Source organism: Pelmatolapia mariae, linkage group LG23 (genome assembly GCF_036321145.2).
Source record: "Pelmatolapia mariae isolate MD_Pm_ZW linkage group LG23, Pm_UMD_F_2, whole genome shotgun sequence".
NCBI lineage: Eukaryota > Metazoa > Chordata > Actinopteri > Cichliformes > Cichlidae > Pelmatolapia > Pelmatolapia mariae.
Genome location: NC_086246.1, coordinates 15,622,972 through 15,642,348, shown reverse-complemented (window position 1 = coordinate 15,642,348; position 19,377 = coordinate 15,622,972). Strand labels below are relative to the sequence as shown.

General features: G+C 38.5%; 1 protein-coding gene across 5 annotated transcripts in view; it reads right to left on the bottom strand.

The window, feature by feature from the left end:
* The window catches only part of LOC134621309 (FERM and PDZ domain-containing protein 4-like), a 114,848-nt gene that overhangs the window by 7,917 nt on the left and 87,554 nt on the right, over positions 1–19,377 (bottom strand). For all 5 annotated transcript variants that reach the window (XM_063467736.2, XM_063467735.1, XM_063467733.1 and 2 more), the window contains exons 3-14: positions 18,029–18,180; positions 16,619–16,721; positions 14,622–14,667; positions 11,718–11,822; positions 11,389–11,496; positions 9,123–9,254; positions 7,004–7,123; positions 6,339–6,475; positions 4,028–4,154; positions 1,198–1,287; positions 908–1,090; positions 636–774 (exon numbers count right to left, since the gene is read on the bottom strand). In XM_063467736.2, coding sequence (XP_063323806.1) covers positions 636–774; positions 908–1,090; positions 1,198–1,287; positions 4,028–4,154; positions 6,339–6,475; positions 7,004–7,123; positions 9,123–9,254; positions 11,389–11,496; positions 11,718–11,822; positions 14,622–14,667; positions 16,619–16,721; positions 18,029–18,180 — 1,442 coding nt within the window. The remainder of the gene's footprint in view (positions 1–635; positions 775–907; positions 1,091–1,197; positions 1,288–4,027; positions 4,155–6,338; positions 6,476–7,003; positions 7,124–9,122; positions 9,255–11,388; positions 11,497–11,717; positions 11,823–14,621; positions 14,668–16,618; positions 16,722–18,028; positions 18,181–19,377) is intronic.

Here is a 19,377-nt window from a genome sequence, read left to right as displayed (position 1 = left end):
AAGTTGCTCTTAAAATCCTTTGATTTTCTGAAATCGACAGTGCCCCTTATAATTCTTATGTATGAATTCTGGTTGTGCTTACTGACCTCGAACCGATTTTATGTGGTACATGGCGCTCAAAAATCTGTAAAAAAAATGTTTTAGTACGACTTTGCTAAGCTATGAAGCCGCACCGCTTAATGGATTGTCGGAGCATTACGGCTATCGTAGGCAGGAGCCTCGCGGAGGGATACGTACTGTGCTTCAACATAATATTACCGTATTGTGTGTGTATAACCTCTTTTTAAGTTTTGTGGATATTATACATGGTTATGCTGAGGATATGTCGGCCAATTTCCACTGGAAATGCCTTTTGGTTAAACTGCCAGCAAGGAATTTGCATTTTCACTGTTGGATTTTTATGTAGCTTTAATGCACATAAAAAAAACAGCTGCTTGTTTAAGTAAAAATACATTGATGGGGTTTTTTTTTTGGGTTTTTTTTTGCACTAATAAAGTTGTGGAGTTGTAAAGTATTTTGTCTAGTGTCAATTATATCATCAGTTATATTGTTATCACAAATTTTCAAATATATATCGTGATAAATATTTTTGGCCATATTGGCCTGCCCTACACACAGACATGGATCATACTTACTAAGGTCATCCACTCCTGTGCTATTGCAGTGGGCCATGCTGAAAATAGATCTTCTTGAGTCCACTAGGAGGCGATAGTATCCTGCTGTTAGACAAGCCAGGTTCATTGCATCACTTGACTCCATGATCAGTGTGATGGGCTGTGAAAACAAAAAAGGGAGGATGTGCAGAAAAAAAATAGTTAAGGAAAACAACAGATGCTAAAATTAATGCAAGGCATTTTTTTGGGGGGGGGGAGACTTGTTTTCAAAGACAACTGCGCTCTGCTCTCACCCTGACGTCCAGAACATGCAGCTCCAGCCGGACATTGGTCTCATCCTCAGTGAGGATCTCAATGCGATTCACATGGCTGAAGTCAGCCAATAGGGCCACCAGGTTTGTGCGGGCATTGATGACGTGGCTAATGCCGTAACGTGGGCCCACTAACAGCGTCACCTCTGTCTGTTTCTCACCTTGCTGCGGATTTCAAAACAAACAAACAAATTAAATCAGCGAAAAGCTCAAGAAGAACTCACATTTACTCTCAAACTTTTCACAAGGCTTCCTGGATCAAATGGGCTTACCAACAGTATTGATTTGAACTCCCTCCCTCCAAAGAGTCTGAGTTCACTGAGGTACCTCAGGTAATGCACCTTGGCCTGCAAAGCGGTCAACTGTGCAGAGAGGAGCATGGACATTAGTAAGCATCTGAAAAGGAAATAGCTTTCACCACAAGCACATGCAATTTGTCTTCTAATGTCAGGATGTAAAGCACTCTCAAAACTATTTTGATCTGGCCCGCTGATTTTCCATTATATCCCATCATGTCATTTATATCTGATAAGGTTCCAAAGAGCTGCTCCACAGCAGTGCCACTCTTTACACCCTGCTTTTGTGGAGTTGTGCCTCTCCTGCAGCTGAGGGTGATTGTGATTTAAACTCGAGATGCCAAAAATTACAGCTGCTTTCATTTTACTCCAATGTTCATTCATTCATGACCTGAGGTTTTATCCCTTCACTCTTAATTCCAAAGTGTAGTCCAGCAATATTTTACTGTGCAGTCAGCCTCACATAGAAAATGCTAATGGGAACGTCTGATCTCTGTGAATACATTTGATTAGCTAGTGCCAATCCAGCCGCTTGGCCTTGCTTGGAATATGTGTATATGCACATGGGCTCAAGCTTTGGTGTGTTTCAACTGATCTACATACATCACCTACAACATAAAGCTGCATTACTTTGATTAAACTGGACAATTAAACTGGAGTAATATCAGTTTGCCTGCTTATAATTGATGTCGCCAGCATTCAGGCGACATCAATGTCTTCATTCATGTCTTTGCCCACTTCTGCTTTAGAGTGGCTCTTTGTATATTATGATGTACAGACGTGTAACAAATCAAAGAAGCACAGGCACTGTGCCTGACTTGGTGCTTTTTGAGACCCAGCCCATATTTCAACATGCTTGGGAAGTTGTACATGAGCTTATGATGTGTTCTGGAGTGGAAAATGGTGGACATAGCCTTTGCACCTTACTGTTGGTTCTTCAGGTCTCTGATGGATTAGATCAAGAGTGATAAACATATGACCCAGGGGCTAAAATCAGCCCAGGAAAGACTCCAATCCAGGCCACTGGATAGCTTTAGGAAAATTTTTGTATTTGCTTAATTGAAGTTTTAAAGCATTTCCTGCTGATAAAGGTGGCCCACATCACCATTCATATTACAACAAAGTACCAGGACCTTTTCTACAATTTTACACATTTAGTTCTTGCACTTTAAGCCCAAAGCTGTCAGAGTGCTTTCATTTACTACAGCATTTCTTTATCATGTAGAAAAACTGAGACATGCTGTTAAAATTGTACATTTTTAGTTAAACTTCTGGAAAATGGGAGTTTCAGTGGTTTCACCCACTTAAGATCACATTGGGCTCCATACAGCCCATCATGCAAAATGAGTTTGACATCCCTGGATTAAATGACGGATCCAAGACTAGACAGATGGCACGCTATTCTTCTAGGTATTGCCTCACTTTGTGTTTAGATAATGACAGTTGGACCTAAAACGTTAGAACAAAATGATCCCATAGCGCAAGACAGCCATTAAATCCCCTTCCTATAGGAGTCAAAGGTTCAGGTTTTGCTTTGATTTGTCTGTCAGATGCAAATGGTTTCATTTATTAGTTTAGAAAACTGAGAATCTGACTCTAAATATGCATCATATTTCATAGCAAATAACAGAAATGAATGATCAAGAGCTCGGCTGCAATATGAGACTTGTTTTGTGGGGTCGTAAAATGGTATGAAATATGTGTATCCTAGAGGAGAAACTTGTGCATACATAATATTCAGTTGGAATGAATACATGTTTGGTGCTCCAGTGAGCATTTGTGGATACTCGACTATGAATGTGAGATCAGCTGCGAGCATTAGGGATATATGTTCATCGCAATAAATGAAAATTTCCATCAGTGCAATGCTGTGGTTCATCCATGTGTTTTTAATTGAATACATTTAGCTTTTGTTATTTATAGAAATGAGCTACAGCATGGCCTATTTCAGTGTAACTTAAATGCTGCACACTATGTGAGATTTGTCCATTCTATGTGTAGAAGAGAAGCCATAACCTGATAAGGGTTAGTATCGAAATTGGCTGATCTGCTGGGATTGTGGCTGAACTTGAGCTGGTGGTCTGTCTGAACTAATGCCATGCTCAATTTGCTGTTTCACAGCATTGTTTTGGAGCTTTTTTAGAATTTAAGAAATAATATCTACTTCCTACATCATGCATCAAATACAACATGTCCAGAGTTGATTTACGTAGCGAGGCTCAGAAATGTCAGCCTATGGACTATCCCATGACTCTATGGGACATTAAAGTTTACTGCAAGAACTCACAAACAAGTGCCGATGGCTTACCATGAATACACTCTATCTAACTCTGATTCACTAACAGAATTTGCATGACAGCTGATTGTAAATCACTGGGTGCCGCTGAAACTCTTGCAAGGGTCGGCTGCTGATTTGTACTTGTCAAAGTTAATATGGGTGCTGGAGAATGAGAAGACCGGCAGCTGCTTGCATCATTAAAACAGTTTTTTTTTTTTAAAAAAAGCTAAAAAGTTCAGCCCAAGTTAGATTAGCTGCCCCTGACTGGAACATGTGTGCGCTTTTAAATTTAAATATCTTATTATGCATAAAGTTTGACAATCCATTGTTATTCACATTAGCATTCAAGGTCTAGCTTGACAAAGGGTCTTAGGTTGACAAGGGTGAGAACCTTTACAAGGTTGAGTATGGCAGCGATGCTATTTTAGGATATTGCGTCAGAAAACGGAGAGGCAGTGTGTTTGCGTGCATGTGTGTGTGTCAGAGGCTTATTAACAAGGGCAAGGAAAGACAAAGAGAGCTGGTTACTTTTTTCCCTGGAGGCACGAGGTTCTGGTTGGTTTTGAGGATGTGTGTCAGAGCCTTCTTGATGTTTTTCTCCTTCATGCTGGACAGCACAGCAGGAGGCAGAAACAGTGACAAACCCCACTCTTTTCTGTTGAGAGAAGATTGATTTCAGCATAAAGCAGCCCTTAGAAAAAAAAAACCTTCCACAGTGGTTAAAAAACAGCTACAAATTGGGAGACAAGCTGTTAGTAACAGAACAAAACGATGAATTGACTTTCAGGTGAAGAGCTTTGTCAAAGGGGAAAGTATTTCCTCAACAGGACCTTAAAAATGTGAGAGAGCTATCTGCGCTGAGACCCTAATATTTACAGTGCTTTACTCAGTGCTGGAGGACAAGTTAAATAAGGGCAGCCAGACGGATTCCCTTACTTACACTGGGACTGCACAGGAACAGATGTGTCAACATTATATTGCCATATAAAAGTACAATAACAGCATTTTCTTGTAACTCTCAATTGATTAAAAAACAAACAAACATCTGGACTGGTTGCCAAAGTCATGCTTCTTCTAAAGGAGACCGGTCATGCTCATTTACAACTCTATTTTTTTGTTCTTAGACTCTATAAGGGTAGCTTTGCATGTTTCATAATTCAAAGTACTCTTCATTTTTCTCATACTGAGCCACTGTCTCCTGTTTTAGCTCCTCTCCCTTTAAGGCCACCCTGCCTCTAACCCAGGTTTCTCCTAATTGGCTTCCTAATTGATGGGTGGGGCTTCCTTAAAACGTTCATATTTGGGATATCCACACTGAGTGACATTAAATAAAGTGTGAAACAGAGTGAAAGGGCATATAAAATCCAGCCGCAACCTGACTTCAGCCCATTTGGGCAATATGATGATGTTATTATTTGATCCTTTGGCCATCTTTAATATGAGCATCCACCACTGAAAATAACTGTTTAACTGTTGTCAAAAAACAGGAAATTTACCATTTAAAAAGATGCCTTTAGTGTTAGAATTTGTCTACGTGGGTAGTAGTTACAGTAGTTACTCCATGTAACCCCGCCTCTTCGAGTATGAGCACTGATTTCTTTTACCTTTGCTTGTGTCGGGTGACTAAACTTTATTCTATCGTGGTTCCTTTGGCACTCCTTACCTGTGCCTCTGGATGCATCATCATCCTACTATAACAATGTATGTATGTCTGTATACTCGTTCCCAGACCTCCCAGAACTGGCTCGATCTTGATTAAACTTGGCCTATAAACTAGTTTGGGTACCAAGATTCATAACATCAACATGGTGATTGATTAAATTATTTATTTCACATAAAAAGTAACTGTTTCTGTTTATCTGTATTTGGCAATAGAAGTTGCATGATTAAGTCAGGTTCAAGAATCTATGCCATTTTCAGGCATGCATTTAGCAGTAATTTAGTAGTAATTAAGCTCTTAAGGTTTTATGGGTAGATCATGCAACAAAAAAGATATCTATAACAATCAACATAAATAGCTGACAATATTGGTTGTACCACATACACAATGGGGTATGACTACTATTGAGTTACATCTTCCTATTGTATTTCTAATGGGTCCAAATTGTTGGTAATTGAATAGATTTTGATTACAATTCTCAACTGTAACTGTATCAAGTTTTTACAAGAGAACTTTTTTTAGAGCAAAACTTGCCCATATGGAGGTTTTTGCATCAATGGTGATTATTAATGCTGATCACTTAATCGCTGATGACGATTTAGAGGTGGGTTAATATCTCAACACTGAACTGCAGAATACTGAAAAAAACATAATTTAAGAAACTAGAAAATATTACCTTTTAAATTCAAGTCTCTTCAGTATAGGCGAACATTTTCTAACCCTACACAGTGTGTTCACTGCTAGTCATATATTCATGTACAAAGATTATTCGAAAATATTTTTGTATTATAGAGTTTTATTTTACCCGTATCATATTCAAACTAATAATCAACCATGAGTTTTGATGTAAGCACATCTGAGAATGCCATAAATTTTCTCAAGTTGCCATTAACAACAGTCTGACAGTGTCAGCAAACTATTCGAGGAAACATTTCTTTCTGTTATGTGATTTTTTTGTTTAGCCAGAAAGATGCATTCATCCAAGAAGGGAACAAGGGCAACGAATTCTATTATGCCAGATAAACTTTTGCAAAACCATCAGAAAACGTTTAGAAAAAAACCTCTGTTATTTATTATTAATGATGAGCTGCAGCCTGTACAAGAGTTTAACATTTACAGACATGTTAAGAGTGTCAAAAACACACTCGTACCCACAGCTGCATTCACATGCACACTTACTGGATGTATTTGAGGGAGACCTTCTGACTCTGTCTGGTTGTCATGGTGAGGATGTACATCTGCAATGCAGCCAATCGCAGCGCAGCATCATACTTGAGCTCCTGGCCAAACCGCTCTAAGACCACATCGTTACAACTCTGCAGCAAAGGAGAAAGTTACGTAAGAGTCCTTAAGTTTTTCGGGGCTTGTGAAGCGCATTTCATCTCTACAAAGAGCTATTCGAGCACCAGCGCATCCCCACTGAGCTGTAATAAGTTGTTCACAACCTCTGTGGCTAGAGATCCCTTCAAAGGGATGCGCTGTAGCTTCCAGTCCCAGATGAAGGACTCGGAAACACAAAATGGTGAACTCTGACAGAAAGAAAAAAAAGATGATTAACTTGCCTTCTCTCAGGCTATTTCACTTGACTAATTATCAAAGGAATCCTCAGGAAGCAATTTATTATTTCAGAGGGAAGTAGTTCATACAACAGTTGATATAAAGACTTTATTTGCAAATGAGGATTTTTGTCTTGAAAGGATTAATTCTCCACAAAACTAAGTAAGTCTGTAGATCATGAAAAATCATTTCCAAACCATCTGGCAGCAGAGGATTTGGATGTATTTATATTTAACAGTCGACAAGTCTCACCTCGTGCTCATGCTGCTACTGTTGCCACCGCTCACCTGAACATAGAGGTATTCAAACGCAACAGCGTCTCTCCGCAGCAGCTCCACTGGATCCCTGGGAACAAAGCTGATTCTAAAGAAACACTTCATCTTGTCACAGCCGGGTCTCTGAGTCACCTGGGGTTGAAAAGCACAGACAAAGAGAAGCATGAACATGTGAAAACACAGTAAACAAGCTATGTGTAAGTATATGCAAAAACTCAAGTTGTTCAAAAGGTCATGTCGGATCATTACTAGCGTTGAGAGTCATCGTACCAATCACTATCAGAGGTAATGTGGGGTTTTTCAGTAAGTGCAACACCCTAAATCATGTCCCGTTTTATTGCCTTTTTTTTTCTTTTACATGGGACAAAGATGAACATCGTCTTCTAATTAAAAAAAAGACTTGAAGCTAGTTTGATTTAATAAGACTGGCTTCACGTCTTATTAAATAAGATCATAAACCCAAGAAGAAAAGTCTTATTGTTGCATTCATTCAAGTGAGAAGAAGGGTCATTTTTAAAAGGAGATTCAAAGGGTCAGTCACTGGTTCCTAGACCTGTGTGACTGGGGCCTAAGGTGCTCAAATATTCTTTCAATTTCAAAAAGAAGTAGTGAAAAAGTAGGATGAAACTCCAATTAAGTCTACTTCCCAGATTTCAGGAATGCACGGACGTCCTATTATCTTAGCCTGTGTTTGTATATGTATGTAGGTATGGGTGGGCCAATCTGAAGCAAGCCTTTCACAGACATCGTCACACATACACTATTAACATCTATATGTTCTTAAAAAAGAGTTATCATAAATCTCAGTTCTTTTGATTTTCCTGTATATTTAGTTTATTTCATCATCATAACCGAGCGAATGTTATGTTACTTTCCATATGATTCAAATGTCCTACTTATGTCACCCGTTCAAAACTTCACATTTACTAAAATTTGTATTTGCGATTAAATTTTGTTTGAATCACTACTAAATACAGAATGAAAAAAAAAATGGCATTAATTCAATTTTTCATTTCTGGTTTTGTGTCTATATAAAAAACTAACTCAAACTAATTCAAAGAAATAGTTATATGAGAAAATAAGTTAATAATTAATAATGACTGCATGTCAGCTTAAAAGCTCAGGTTCATTTTGTGACAACCTATAGGGTAGTTAACTGGTTTTTACCAGGCTTACCATCATCATCGTCGTATTTTAAAAACTAATTAAACTAAATAAACTCTGGAAAAATAACCACTTATTATGGGTGTCAAACCAGTGCAAAATCAAACTGCCAAAAAATGTGAATCTTCAAGTAAAAGTCTTAAATTTATGAATAAATTTATGACAAGGGGTGAACATATATAGCATTGGCTGCAGAAACATTAGTAATGGTACAAAAGCAACGACAGCAGCAGCAGCACTGTTTTGTTTTGTATATTCATAGCCATATTAGTTGTATTTAGACCACTTTGCAACCTAAAGACATGCTTGTGCAATCCAGCAGCAGTAACCTAGAAAAACCTCACTTTGCTTGCTGTGGTTGTTCATGCATTTGCTTCCATCCTTTATTCAAGACAAAACCACAAGACTGGCATCGTCTTTTAAATATTGATCATATTTTGTAAATTATTTAATATTGTGTAGTATAGAAAGGGCAAGAGGGTTTTTTTTAATCTATACGCTTCAAGAGTTACCAGCTTTCTCGAACACACCTGTCCTCAGTATTGACACTCGGGTGTATTACAGTATAGAGAATGGTTTTCAGACTCTAAAGAGTCTTCAGCCATTGTGTGTGCCACGTGCAGAGCTCTTCACATCTGAACTGTGTGGCATGAATATTAATATTGTCCTCCTGTGATGAACCCTATTAGAATGTACTGGGCACTGTGTGTGTGTGTGTGTGTGTGTGTGTGTGTGTGTGTGTGTGTGTGTGTGTGTGTGTGTGTGTGTGTGTGTGTGGTTGTGTAGGTGTAATGTGAGCTGTCGCCACTGCTGTGCAAGTGCTGATAAATGACACTGGGGTCTAAATGCTGCTTGAATACTGAGCAGGAATGTGCGTGTGTGTGTGTGTGTGTGTGTGCCAGTTGTTGTGTGTGAAAGACAGAAAAGAAGGCAAAGAAAGTGAAAAGAACAAGGCAACATCTCCGACCTGAGTAAGCATCTCCTGTTCGTGCAGGAGAAGCAGTTTACTTTCAGAGCCTTCGGTCCTCTGTTCCAACACCAGGGAGAAGTGCTCGATGCATTTGATTGACAGCTTCTCTTGCAGGGTCAGGATAACTTCCTGAAAGAATAATAGAAAAACTCACAGTAAAGGATTTTAACTGTTCTTGAAAACCTTACTCAGGATACCTTTAAAATAAAGAAGACTTTTAAGTACACTTAAAAGGGACCTATTACGGTTATTTACTTAATATATTAAGTCTAGGGTTCTACTGAAGCTTTTTATTCTTCATTGACTATCAAAAAAAACTACTGATCTTATACTGGGACTCTCATGGGCTTCACCCATGAGAGTCAAACATAAGGCATGAGGGCCATAATTGGCCAGACAAAGACAGCAGTCCAACCCACTGGACTGTATTACAAAATATGACAAAGGTGATCAAAGGTGTTCATAAATGTTGGACTTTTAATTGTGTTTTCATATGTTTTACACATACTATTGAATTTGCACTTCTTTTTCTTATATTATATTTCAGAATTTAAATGTGTTGTTAAACTTCTTCACACTGACAGAAAGAGTGGTTTCACTAATTTGGCGAGTCTGAAATATGTCTTTTTTTATCATCCTTCCCTTTAGGACAACTATCTTCCGATTTCCTGCCTGTTTGTGAGAGTCAGCCAATCAGACAATTTAAAGCACAAGTGGGTGAGGGTTCCACTCACACCCAAAACTATGTCTTATTGAGATTGCCATATTGGAATATCTGCTTTCTATGACATCATACATAGCCAAAAGAAGAAAAACAGTCTTAAACTGAGTGATGAAGAAAAGTCTGTAGAAAACTCTTCAACCTTCAGTAATTCTGTTGTAGATTTATTGCCATGCCTGGGTTTATTGTCCTGTTGCATGACCCAATTTGGCCAAGCTTTAGCTGTTGAACAGATACATATTTGACTCTAAAATACTTTGGTATACAGAGACGTTCATGGCTGACTCAGTGACTGCAAGATACCCAGGTCCTGTAGTTCCAAAACAAGCCCAAATCATCACCACTCCACCACCGTGCTTGATAGTTGGTATGAGGTGTTTGTGCTGATGTGTTATGTTTGATTTTCACCAGACATGATGCTGTGCATTATGGTAAACATCTCCATTTTGGTCTCATCTGTCCGAAGGAAATTGCTGTTGAAGTCTTGTGCATGGTGAATCATTGCAAGGCCTGACTCTGGAGTGAATATATAGAAGTGCTCATACTTGGTGATGATTAGCATTTGATCAGCAACACTTGGCTGCTAATTACCCTCTTAATTCCTTAACATATTCTGCACTGGATTACAATATAAGCATATCTAAGTGTTTAAGTAGGTCATGACTACAGTTCCATGCGGGGAAGATATGATGGCATTATGCCTGAATTTTATGCAAAACTGTTATTTTTCCAGTGTTTGTAACACAAACTAAATGACAGAAGCAACAAAGCTGTGTGGAGTGCAGGATAACTTATTCTGGTGGTAACTTTATATAAAAAGGTCAAAGCATGTTTTAGTAAGTAAGGTGTCTTGCTTCCAGCAGGCCTGTCACTCATCTGATTGCTGCTTGTTTTTGGAGCTTTGGTAGTAACACATTTGCATGAGGTGTACCTCAACAGCAGCAGTACAAACAGTAGCAGTGTGCAGCGATCAAATAGGTGAGCTCAGGTTAAAAACAAATGTAGCAGCTGTGACTGAGCTCATCAAAGAATCGTCCACTTTGACCAGGTGCAGCACCTCATTCTGATCCCGAAAATCTCGTCTTTAGTCAGTAAATGCTGTCTCCTATTCACTGTATACCCCAGCTTGATCACTTGGCATCACCTGGCAGCTTTATTCTACTGGTCATTTCTGTCCCACCCACTGGAGAGCGGTGAGTAAGAAAGATAAAAGGCAATTTCTGTCCAGGTTAGGATGACATCCTTTGCTGTGAGGCTGAGAAAAAAGAAAGTCATTATGCCTCTTGCTTTCTGAATTCGCTCTGGGAGCTTCAGAGGATCATAGCTGAATAAGAATTAACAAGTCAAAAAATGAGAATACGCTCTTTGTCGCCTTGACTGAATAAATAAAGAGCTCAAACAAATGGAAGTGAATTTCACGGTCTGCGCGTGTGTTAAGACTCACTAATTTGGACTCTTGATAACATCCCCCTACTGTAATTACAAATGCAGCAGAAGCTGCTTATTTCATGACGTAAGCCTTAAGTTGTTGCATACGCATACCTTGATGGAGGTACTACTGTCAAAGCGAAAGGACTTTGTCTGCCCATTCTCCAGGTAGACCTTTAGGACATTTGGCATGAACAGAAGAGAGTTGTCCTTCATCGGGTTCTGCAAAGGAGGGACAGGATTAGTCTTTTCATTCTGCGCACGTGCCGTGGGTTCAATACATGGAAGGAATTCATAAAAGTGCCATGTCGTAACTCATTTATGTGACTGTCTTACATCCATTGAAATTGCTGTCTAAAGTGGAAACCAGCTGGCATTGCCTATATAGGTCATACAAGCTTGTGTGTATGCGCGAGTGCGTGTGTTTGTGTGGTAGAACTGACCGGAACCTGGCCATTTATAATGACCTCCTCAGCAAAGCGCACTTTGACCGGATTGGACTTGAGCATGGCTTTTTTGGCTGCACTGATGAACGCTGATTTAGGGGACTAGGAGGCAAGCGTCCAAAGAGTGATAGAGAGAAAGCAAGCAAGAGAGGAGAGGATGGGAAGAAAGAGACAAACAGATGGAGAGAAAGAGATAAACAGGAAAATCGATGTTCAAACAAAAAAAAAAAACTGTTTTCAGTCCCAGTTTATGGACTATAAGAGCTATGTTTGGCTCTTTTTTTCCAAAATCAATCAAAAACAGCACTTTTACAGCAGACTCTTCATACTTTATTTAGCAGAAATGCAACCCAGGAGGAAATTCTGAAGTGGTAGGAAATACAGGATCATCACTTCCACTCCTTTAAACGATAAGGCTAGCTTTGCGCTATAGTGTTCGTGATGGTAACAAATGCCATGAAAACACTGAAATCATAACCTTTCTGTTGCATTCCACCTAGAGCACATTTCCTCCAGTGGAAGGAGGAGGACATGTTTTCTTTAAAGAGAAAGAAATGGTGCAGTTCTTCGGAGCTTATTTCAGGGGGGGGATTGATACACAGAACACTGAATTTGTGGAGTGACTCAACATAAAACAGTCTTTACAGAGGCTTTGTTATTAACCTTGGAAAAAACAGAGAACTAATAGCTGATGGTGTTGTTATTCAAATGCCCTTGTTAACCAGAGTATTTACAGGACTTCTTCTCTATAGTGGCTGAAAGCTGAAGTTTATTCTTGCCATTAGTTAGTGGAATTAAAAAACTATGGGCCAGCTTTACTATGTTTTAAAAAAGTTGCACTATTTTCTAAACCCAGGTGCAGTCCCAGCACACCAAAAAAAAAAAAGACAAGCCTTTTCCCCCCACGTTAAACAGCAGTAAATTATTCTCTAAATGATTTAGATATTGAGAAAGAAACTCCCAGAAATACACATAGAACAGGGTAAGTCGCAAAAATCTCTCACAAAAATTTGATTTTCTTCCACAAGTCTCACTTTTATTTCCTTTTGGAAGACTCTTCTTTATCCTGAACTTTATAGGCCTACTTAACTGCTAGCTTGTAAGCTGTTAGCTAGCAGAGCGACTCCTCTTCTCTACTTGGTTATAAAATACTACCATTTTGTCAATGCTAGTGACACTTTAGACAACTAAAAACACATCTTTTTAGAATTGCATTTTCTTAACTTTTGTCTGTTTTTGTTTTATACTCTGTCATCCCTGTGTGAAGCACTTTGTGATCTTTTTATCTAGAAAGGTGCTATATAAATAAAATTTTACTTACTTACTTACTTTTTTCAATTAAAACTCCTAGAAATACGCGTGCAACAGGGTGAGTCGCAGAAATCTCCCACCTTTTACACGCAACTTGTAACAGACAACTTGCCAGAAACTTAGCATATCTGGGTGTCCTAAAAGAATTTAGGGTGTGTTAAAGAATAAAGTTGCTCATACCAAATAGTGACTTTGTAACTTGTTAGAAAAAAACTATACTTGCATTCATGACAGCACATGTTTGAATAAACTGGTGCAGGATCATTCAGTCTCAAATCAGCCAATTTTTAGATCCTTTCCTGCTCAAATCCAATTTGCATAAAAATTTTATGGTACAGTGTTTGATTATATATAATGTATGCTGTGAACTTTTGGCTTCATATATCAGATAGTTTCCATGATATATTTTTTTTGGAAAAAATGGTCAGAATCTGTGATGGTAGAATCTTTTGTTTCTGTAATACAACTTGTTATATTTGCTCAATTCATGAACTCCAAGCATGAAAGTTGAACGACGGATTTTTTTCTTTCATATTTTAACCAGCTGATGCGTAAACATTTTTATTTATCTGTTTCAATTTACATTTTCTGACTCATTTTGTTGGTAAGAAAGAAAGAATTTTCAGGCTTTTATGTTTTATATTCACTGCTTATATTCATATTTAAGCAGTGCCTCAGATTTCAATGTGCAAAAAAGAAGAAAAAGTCCTGAAAGTGTGTTACCAGACCATTCTTCAAAAATATCTTAAAAAGTATAAAGATTTTCTACCATGAAATTTGTATGCACATTAGAGACAGTCAAATAGAAGGTTTGGTTGATTTGAGACAGAGTGACCCTGCATCAAAAGAAATGACGGGTGGCTCAAGACTTTTGCACAGTATTGCACATACCCATTTTAGGCATTTTGCTGCATTCATTCCTATTAATTGAAGACTATCTTCTGAGCACCCTCTTCTATGCCCTTGGCTGAATTGTAGCCAATTTTGGTAAAATTGGATGAATAAGAAATAGAATGGCTCTCTTAATTTGGCTCTGCACACACACAGTGGGCAGCAGAGAGACCTTCATGGGGAAAAGAGCCAATAACAGCCAATCTTCTCTCCCGGTACCATCCAACATTGCGTTGTTTTGCATAGCAACAACACATCTGAATCAGGAACACACTAAAGTAGCACTTAAATTACTCATAATCATACTGTAATGGGTGTTTATGATTATATACAGGAGCTGGTTTCACTGTGTTGTCTTTTCACTGTTGATTTTGGTCTCTTTATGTAATTTGTTGTCAGCAATAAAAATATTGTATATCACTATCGCCTTATTGTTTAAACGCAGGTGAGTTTTAGAGGCCTTCAGAAGGATGTCTTGTGTGATTTTAAATGTTTTTTTTATTTGGTTGAACATCTTATAATTACATGAAAACATCAATAAATTTAACACATGATAAAGTAAAACATTTTTAAAATACGAATGGATGGAAAAAGTGGTTTGTGTATGTGTCACCAAAAAAAAGAACATTTTTCTAGATTTATAAATCATCCCAAAACATTTTGACAAATGCATCTGTGTATATTGCGAGATCTACTCACGGGATAAGGTTGGACAACAGTCAACATGATGGATTCTTTGCAGCTCCTGGAACAAGAAGACAGAAAACTTCAAAAAAAAAAAGTCAGCAAAATCATGACAAAAGAAAAAAGAAACAACAACAAAAACCCAACAACGGCAAATAAACAACAGGATCTTGATTAGCCTGGGTGAAATGGAATTGAATGCCTCGGGCAAACACTGCTTACAACAGACACAGTTAAAACCAAAAGCATACAGACACTCATTACTTTCCCCATTTAATTACAAAAAAAGGGGTTGTACTTCCTGTGAAGTGAAACACGATTTGTTTCGTCGCGCACTGTTTTCATTGAAAGAGCAAAAAGATTCTCATTTTTCTTGTTATTTATTCAGAATATGTTAGGGTGACAAGCAGAACTGAGTTAACTAACTACTGAGCAGGCGAGTGGAAAGCATCGCTAACACTTGGAAAGAAACTTCATAATTTTAAAAGCAAATGAATGATAATGACTTTCGTTTCACCAATGTTGTTGTGTTTTTGTAATTAACTTTTCAGTTTTTTCAACCTGCCATTTAAAGGGACCCTAAACGCTTTACCTGGAGCTTATTTATCTTTTTGTTTCAATTACTTTTTTTTGGAAATCTAGTCCAGAGGTTGTTGCTTAATGTGACATTATGTTACGCTACTCTGTGTGACTCTGTCAGATGTCTACAGTATAAATTCTCCCATACTGTACTCACTTTATCCAACAATGTGATCTATCTATCTGTCTGTGTATGCTGCTTCAGACACAGCCACTTTGGAAAACAGCTGAGCCTTCCAATGCAAACAGCAAAGTCTTCTGATTATAACATTCATATTCTGTCATATACTCTCACTTGCTAGCATAGGTTGTACTTAATAACCTTCAGAACTGCCTTATTTTTTTGTGTTATAGATTTAACGAGATGCTGGAAACAGCTTTGGTGCATATTGACATAAAACTGCGCATTTGTTGACTGCACATCCATACCTCCATCTATACACTGGATTGAGATCTGGTGACTGTGGAGGCCATTTGAGTTTAATTAACTTGTTATCAGATACCAGTTTGAGATGATCTGACTTTTGTGACATGGTGCATTATCCAGCTGGAAGCAGATGGGTGGTCATAACGCAATGGACATGGTGAGCAACAGGAAATTTGTGGTCCTCAAATGGTACTAAGATGCCCAAGAAAGTTTGCCAAGAAAATAATCCCCACACCATTAAACTACCAGCAGCAGCCTGAATATTTAACACAAACCCACATGGATCCATGCTTTCATGTTGTTTATGCTGAATTCTGACACTACAACCTGAATGTCACAGAAATTAAGATTTATTTTCCAATTTTGGTGATCTTGTACAGATTTCAGTTTCCTATTCTTAGCTGACACTGACTGGGGCCCGATGTGGTCTTCTGCTGCTGTAGCCCATCTACTTCAAGGTTCAACATGTTTTATGTTCAGAGACGCTCTTCTTAGAGCTGGAGTTACTGTTGCCTTCCTATCAGCTCAAAGCAGCCTGGCCATATCCAGTGAGCTACAGAACTGTGGCTCACTGGATATTTAATCTTTTTTGGAGCTATTTTCTGTACAAAGTGACTGGCGAGACTATATACACTGTTACCCTGGTTGATGCTCATATAAATTATTCAAAAAACATGAGCAATTTTTCAAACAGCAAGGCCCACATCGCAACAAGTCATCCCAGTCTACTCTAAACACTGGTTTCAGACAGTATTTTCTACTTGTGTATCTGTGTGATGTCAAATAGAGGTAATATCATAATGAAGTCATCCAATGAAAACCGCTCTAGCTTTGGGCTCAACAGCCCCACCCACTGGCTGTTCAGACTTGTCATTTAAGAGGGGTGGCCAATCAGAAGAAAGTTCCCATTAAAGGGAAAGGCAAGGGAAAGCAGCAGTGGATAAAGTGTCAGGGGGGAAAGTGTTCTCTAAATGTTATTTTTCACCAATCTGGATTTTGTATCTACCTGACGAGATCGATGACTCGTTCTCTAGGAGCCGAACTGACGGGTTCATCGTTTATCATGATGATCTCATCACCCGGCAGCAGCTTCCCCTCCGATGGACCACCTACCAACATACAAACACATGCAAACAAGCAACAGCTGATCAAAGTGCTCCATGAAAGCAGCAGGCAGACAGATGTAGTCAAAGATTACCTGCAAATAAAATCATGAGTAATTACAGCTAAATTGACAAGACGAATGAGTGTGTGTGTGATTTTTGCAGATGCGAAATGTGCAGCTAATTTGCAAATACTTTGTTGTTTGTGCTCGTCTAGACACGTGTAATAGGTGTAAGCATTAATCTACTCTCTGCAAGCACATGCGTGTCCTGCCTTGGCCAACCATTGTAAATAGAATATTCATCAGTTCAATTGTCTGCTTAGGATTCAGCACTGATTGATTATTGAGATGCCTAATCACTGTCTGCGTCCGTGCAGCCAATGGAGCTGACACTTAATAAGGGTTTGTGAACTGTTTGTTTGGCAGCAATATGGCAACCTGCCAGTCAAGCCAAAGTTTTAGCGGAAAATAGACTTCCAAACATGAATTTGTGTTCTTGCTTTTTCTTGCCTGTGGCTGCTTACTTGAGGCAAACAGAGCCCAACAGAGCGCAAGGTTTCCTTCAGCAGCGGCTATTTGATGTGCTGATCAGAACCAATCAAATGGTGAGAAAGAAATAACAAAATAAGTCAATCTGCACACTCTCAGACGACTGCACTAACTTAGCTGGAGGGCTCATTTTCCTACTTTGTTTCTAAGTTATATTATTGGCTTTCTTATCAAATCTTAGCAGAGGCAGATTTGCTTTCAGTAAGTAGTGACTCTGAGGACTACTCTCCTGGCTTTCCATCACTGGACTTCTGACTTTGCACTGGGAATGAAGTTTTTGTTGCTCTAAATGCTTTATTGTGATTTCATTTTTATATTCTTATTTATTATAATATTAAATCAATTATTTAGACCGCTTTAAGCTGAGACAAGTGGTAAAATCCAATCAAAACTGACTCAAATATTCCAAAATAAAAAGACAATGTTACATTTAATAGTGCACAGAACGTCAGGTCTGTTTGGCTAAGCCTAAGGAAAAAAGCACAAATAGATGAACATATCGTATTGTCTCTGATTATTTGACATGTGACTGACAGCAAGGCGGTTGTCCCACAGGCATGCCGAAACAGTGAGACAGAGCCAAAACTCCCACACGGAATAAAGCTGTACTTGTATAGTAGAGGTGTATCACTGACTACTGTGTTAGGGGTAGGCAAGTGTACAGTTAGTTTGCAACTAAATAAAAATATAACAGTTGCCCAAATGAATAAATAAAAGTATTCATTTTAAAGATTGTTAGTTTAAGCCAATCTTGACACCCACCTGGTGTAACAGAGCGGACTACCACCGGTTTCTCACTGCCTGCCACAAAGCCGAAGCCCAGGACAGGGTCCCGTCTCATCTCCACCAGACGAGGGGCAGGAGGGACCCCATCTAAGTGGACCTCCTCCAGGGAGCTGCTCTGCGATACTTGGCTAGAAAATACAGAACAGAAGGAAATTCAAGTAAAATTCCAACACTAATAAACAGTTTTCTGACTGATGTATAGTACTGTGCAAGTGATCTTGAGCAATAGTTCTCCAGGCTTTCTGAAGGTCTTTCAGAGTTTTTCTTTGGACTTTCCAACTCACTATTCCCATTTCCCAATTGGTTCCCATTTCTTCAGTTTAATCTATAAACATGTCAAAAACAACGCAGTTTGACAGACATAAAATACTATTTTTATATCTACAAAAGTATTTTCAAAGAGCTATTTACTGAAACTTGGTATATATCTGCATGGTGCAAAAGTTAAAAAGCGCCCTAGAAACTGAAATTTTATCTTAAAGGAAGACGCTATGGTCTGATTGTTGGAGTTTTCTCTCTCTTACCTTACCATTTAAAGCACCTTGAGGTGACAGTTGTTGTGATTTAGTGCTATATACAGTAAATAAAAGTGAACTGAACTGAATTATAGCAGACATACAGCTGCTGGCTGGTTTTCAGCCTGATTTAAAGGCTGAGACGCAAAAAATTCAATTCAGTCAAGGCTCATGGGTACTGTATTTTAGTACTAAGTGCTATTATGACATAATAAACATTACTTCTAAATTTTCTAACAGTTAGAAGCCATGGTCATTGCCAGGGGCGCCACCAAGGTGGGGCTGGAGGGGGGGGGGGGGCACTGGCCATCCCCCAAAATTTGCCCCCCCCCCCCGGCAAGACTATACCAAAACCAGTAAATAGTTGGTTTTGAAACACACAAAGGTCTCTGTGTGCTGTTTGAAGTTTCAAAAGTCTTATTTCCAGTGAAAGCACTACTGATCTAAGTGATTGATAGCATTTGTTTGCTATGTTATTTATAGTTATTTGATCCGTATCAGGTTGCAGAAAAGCTTGTTTGTTCTCAACATTAACTCCATTCTCAGAGAATGAATCTTTGGCTTCTTCTGGTCAGCTCTGCTGAGAATCATTAAAGCATGGTTGGGACCTTCAATCACTCAATCAATCAATCAAAATAGATTATTATGGGTTTCAAAATCTTATTTGGTTTTCATATGTACTTTTCTCAGTGATATAAATTTATATTAATAGCAGGAAATCAGGCATACATTTTTTTTCTTTCTCTCTTTCTTGACATATTTTTCAAGTAACCTATATTTGACATAATAAAACTGGAAATTCTGTTTTTG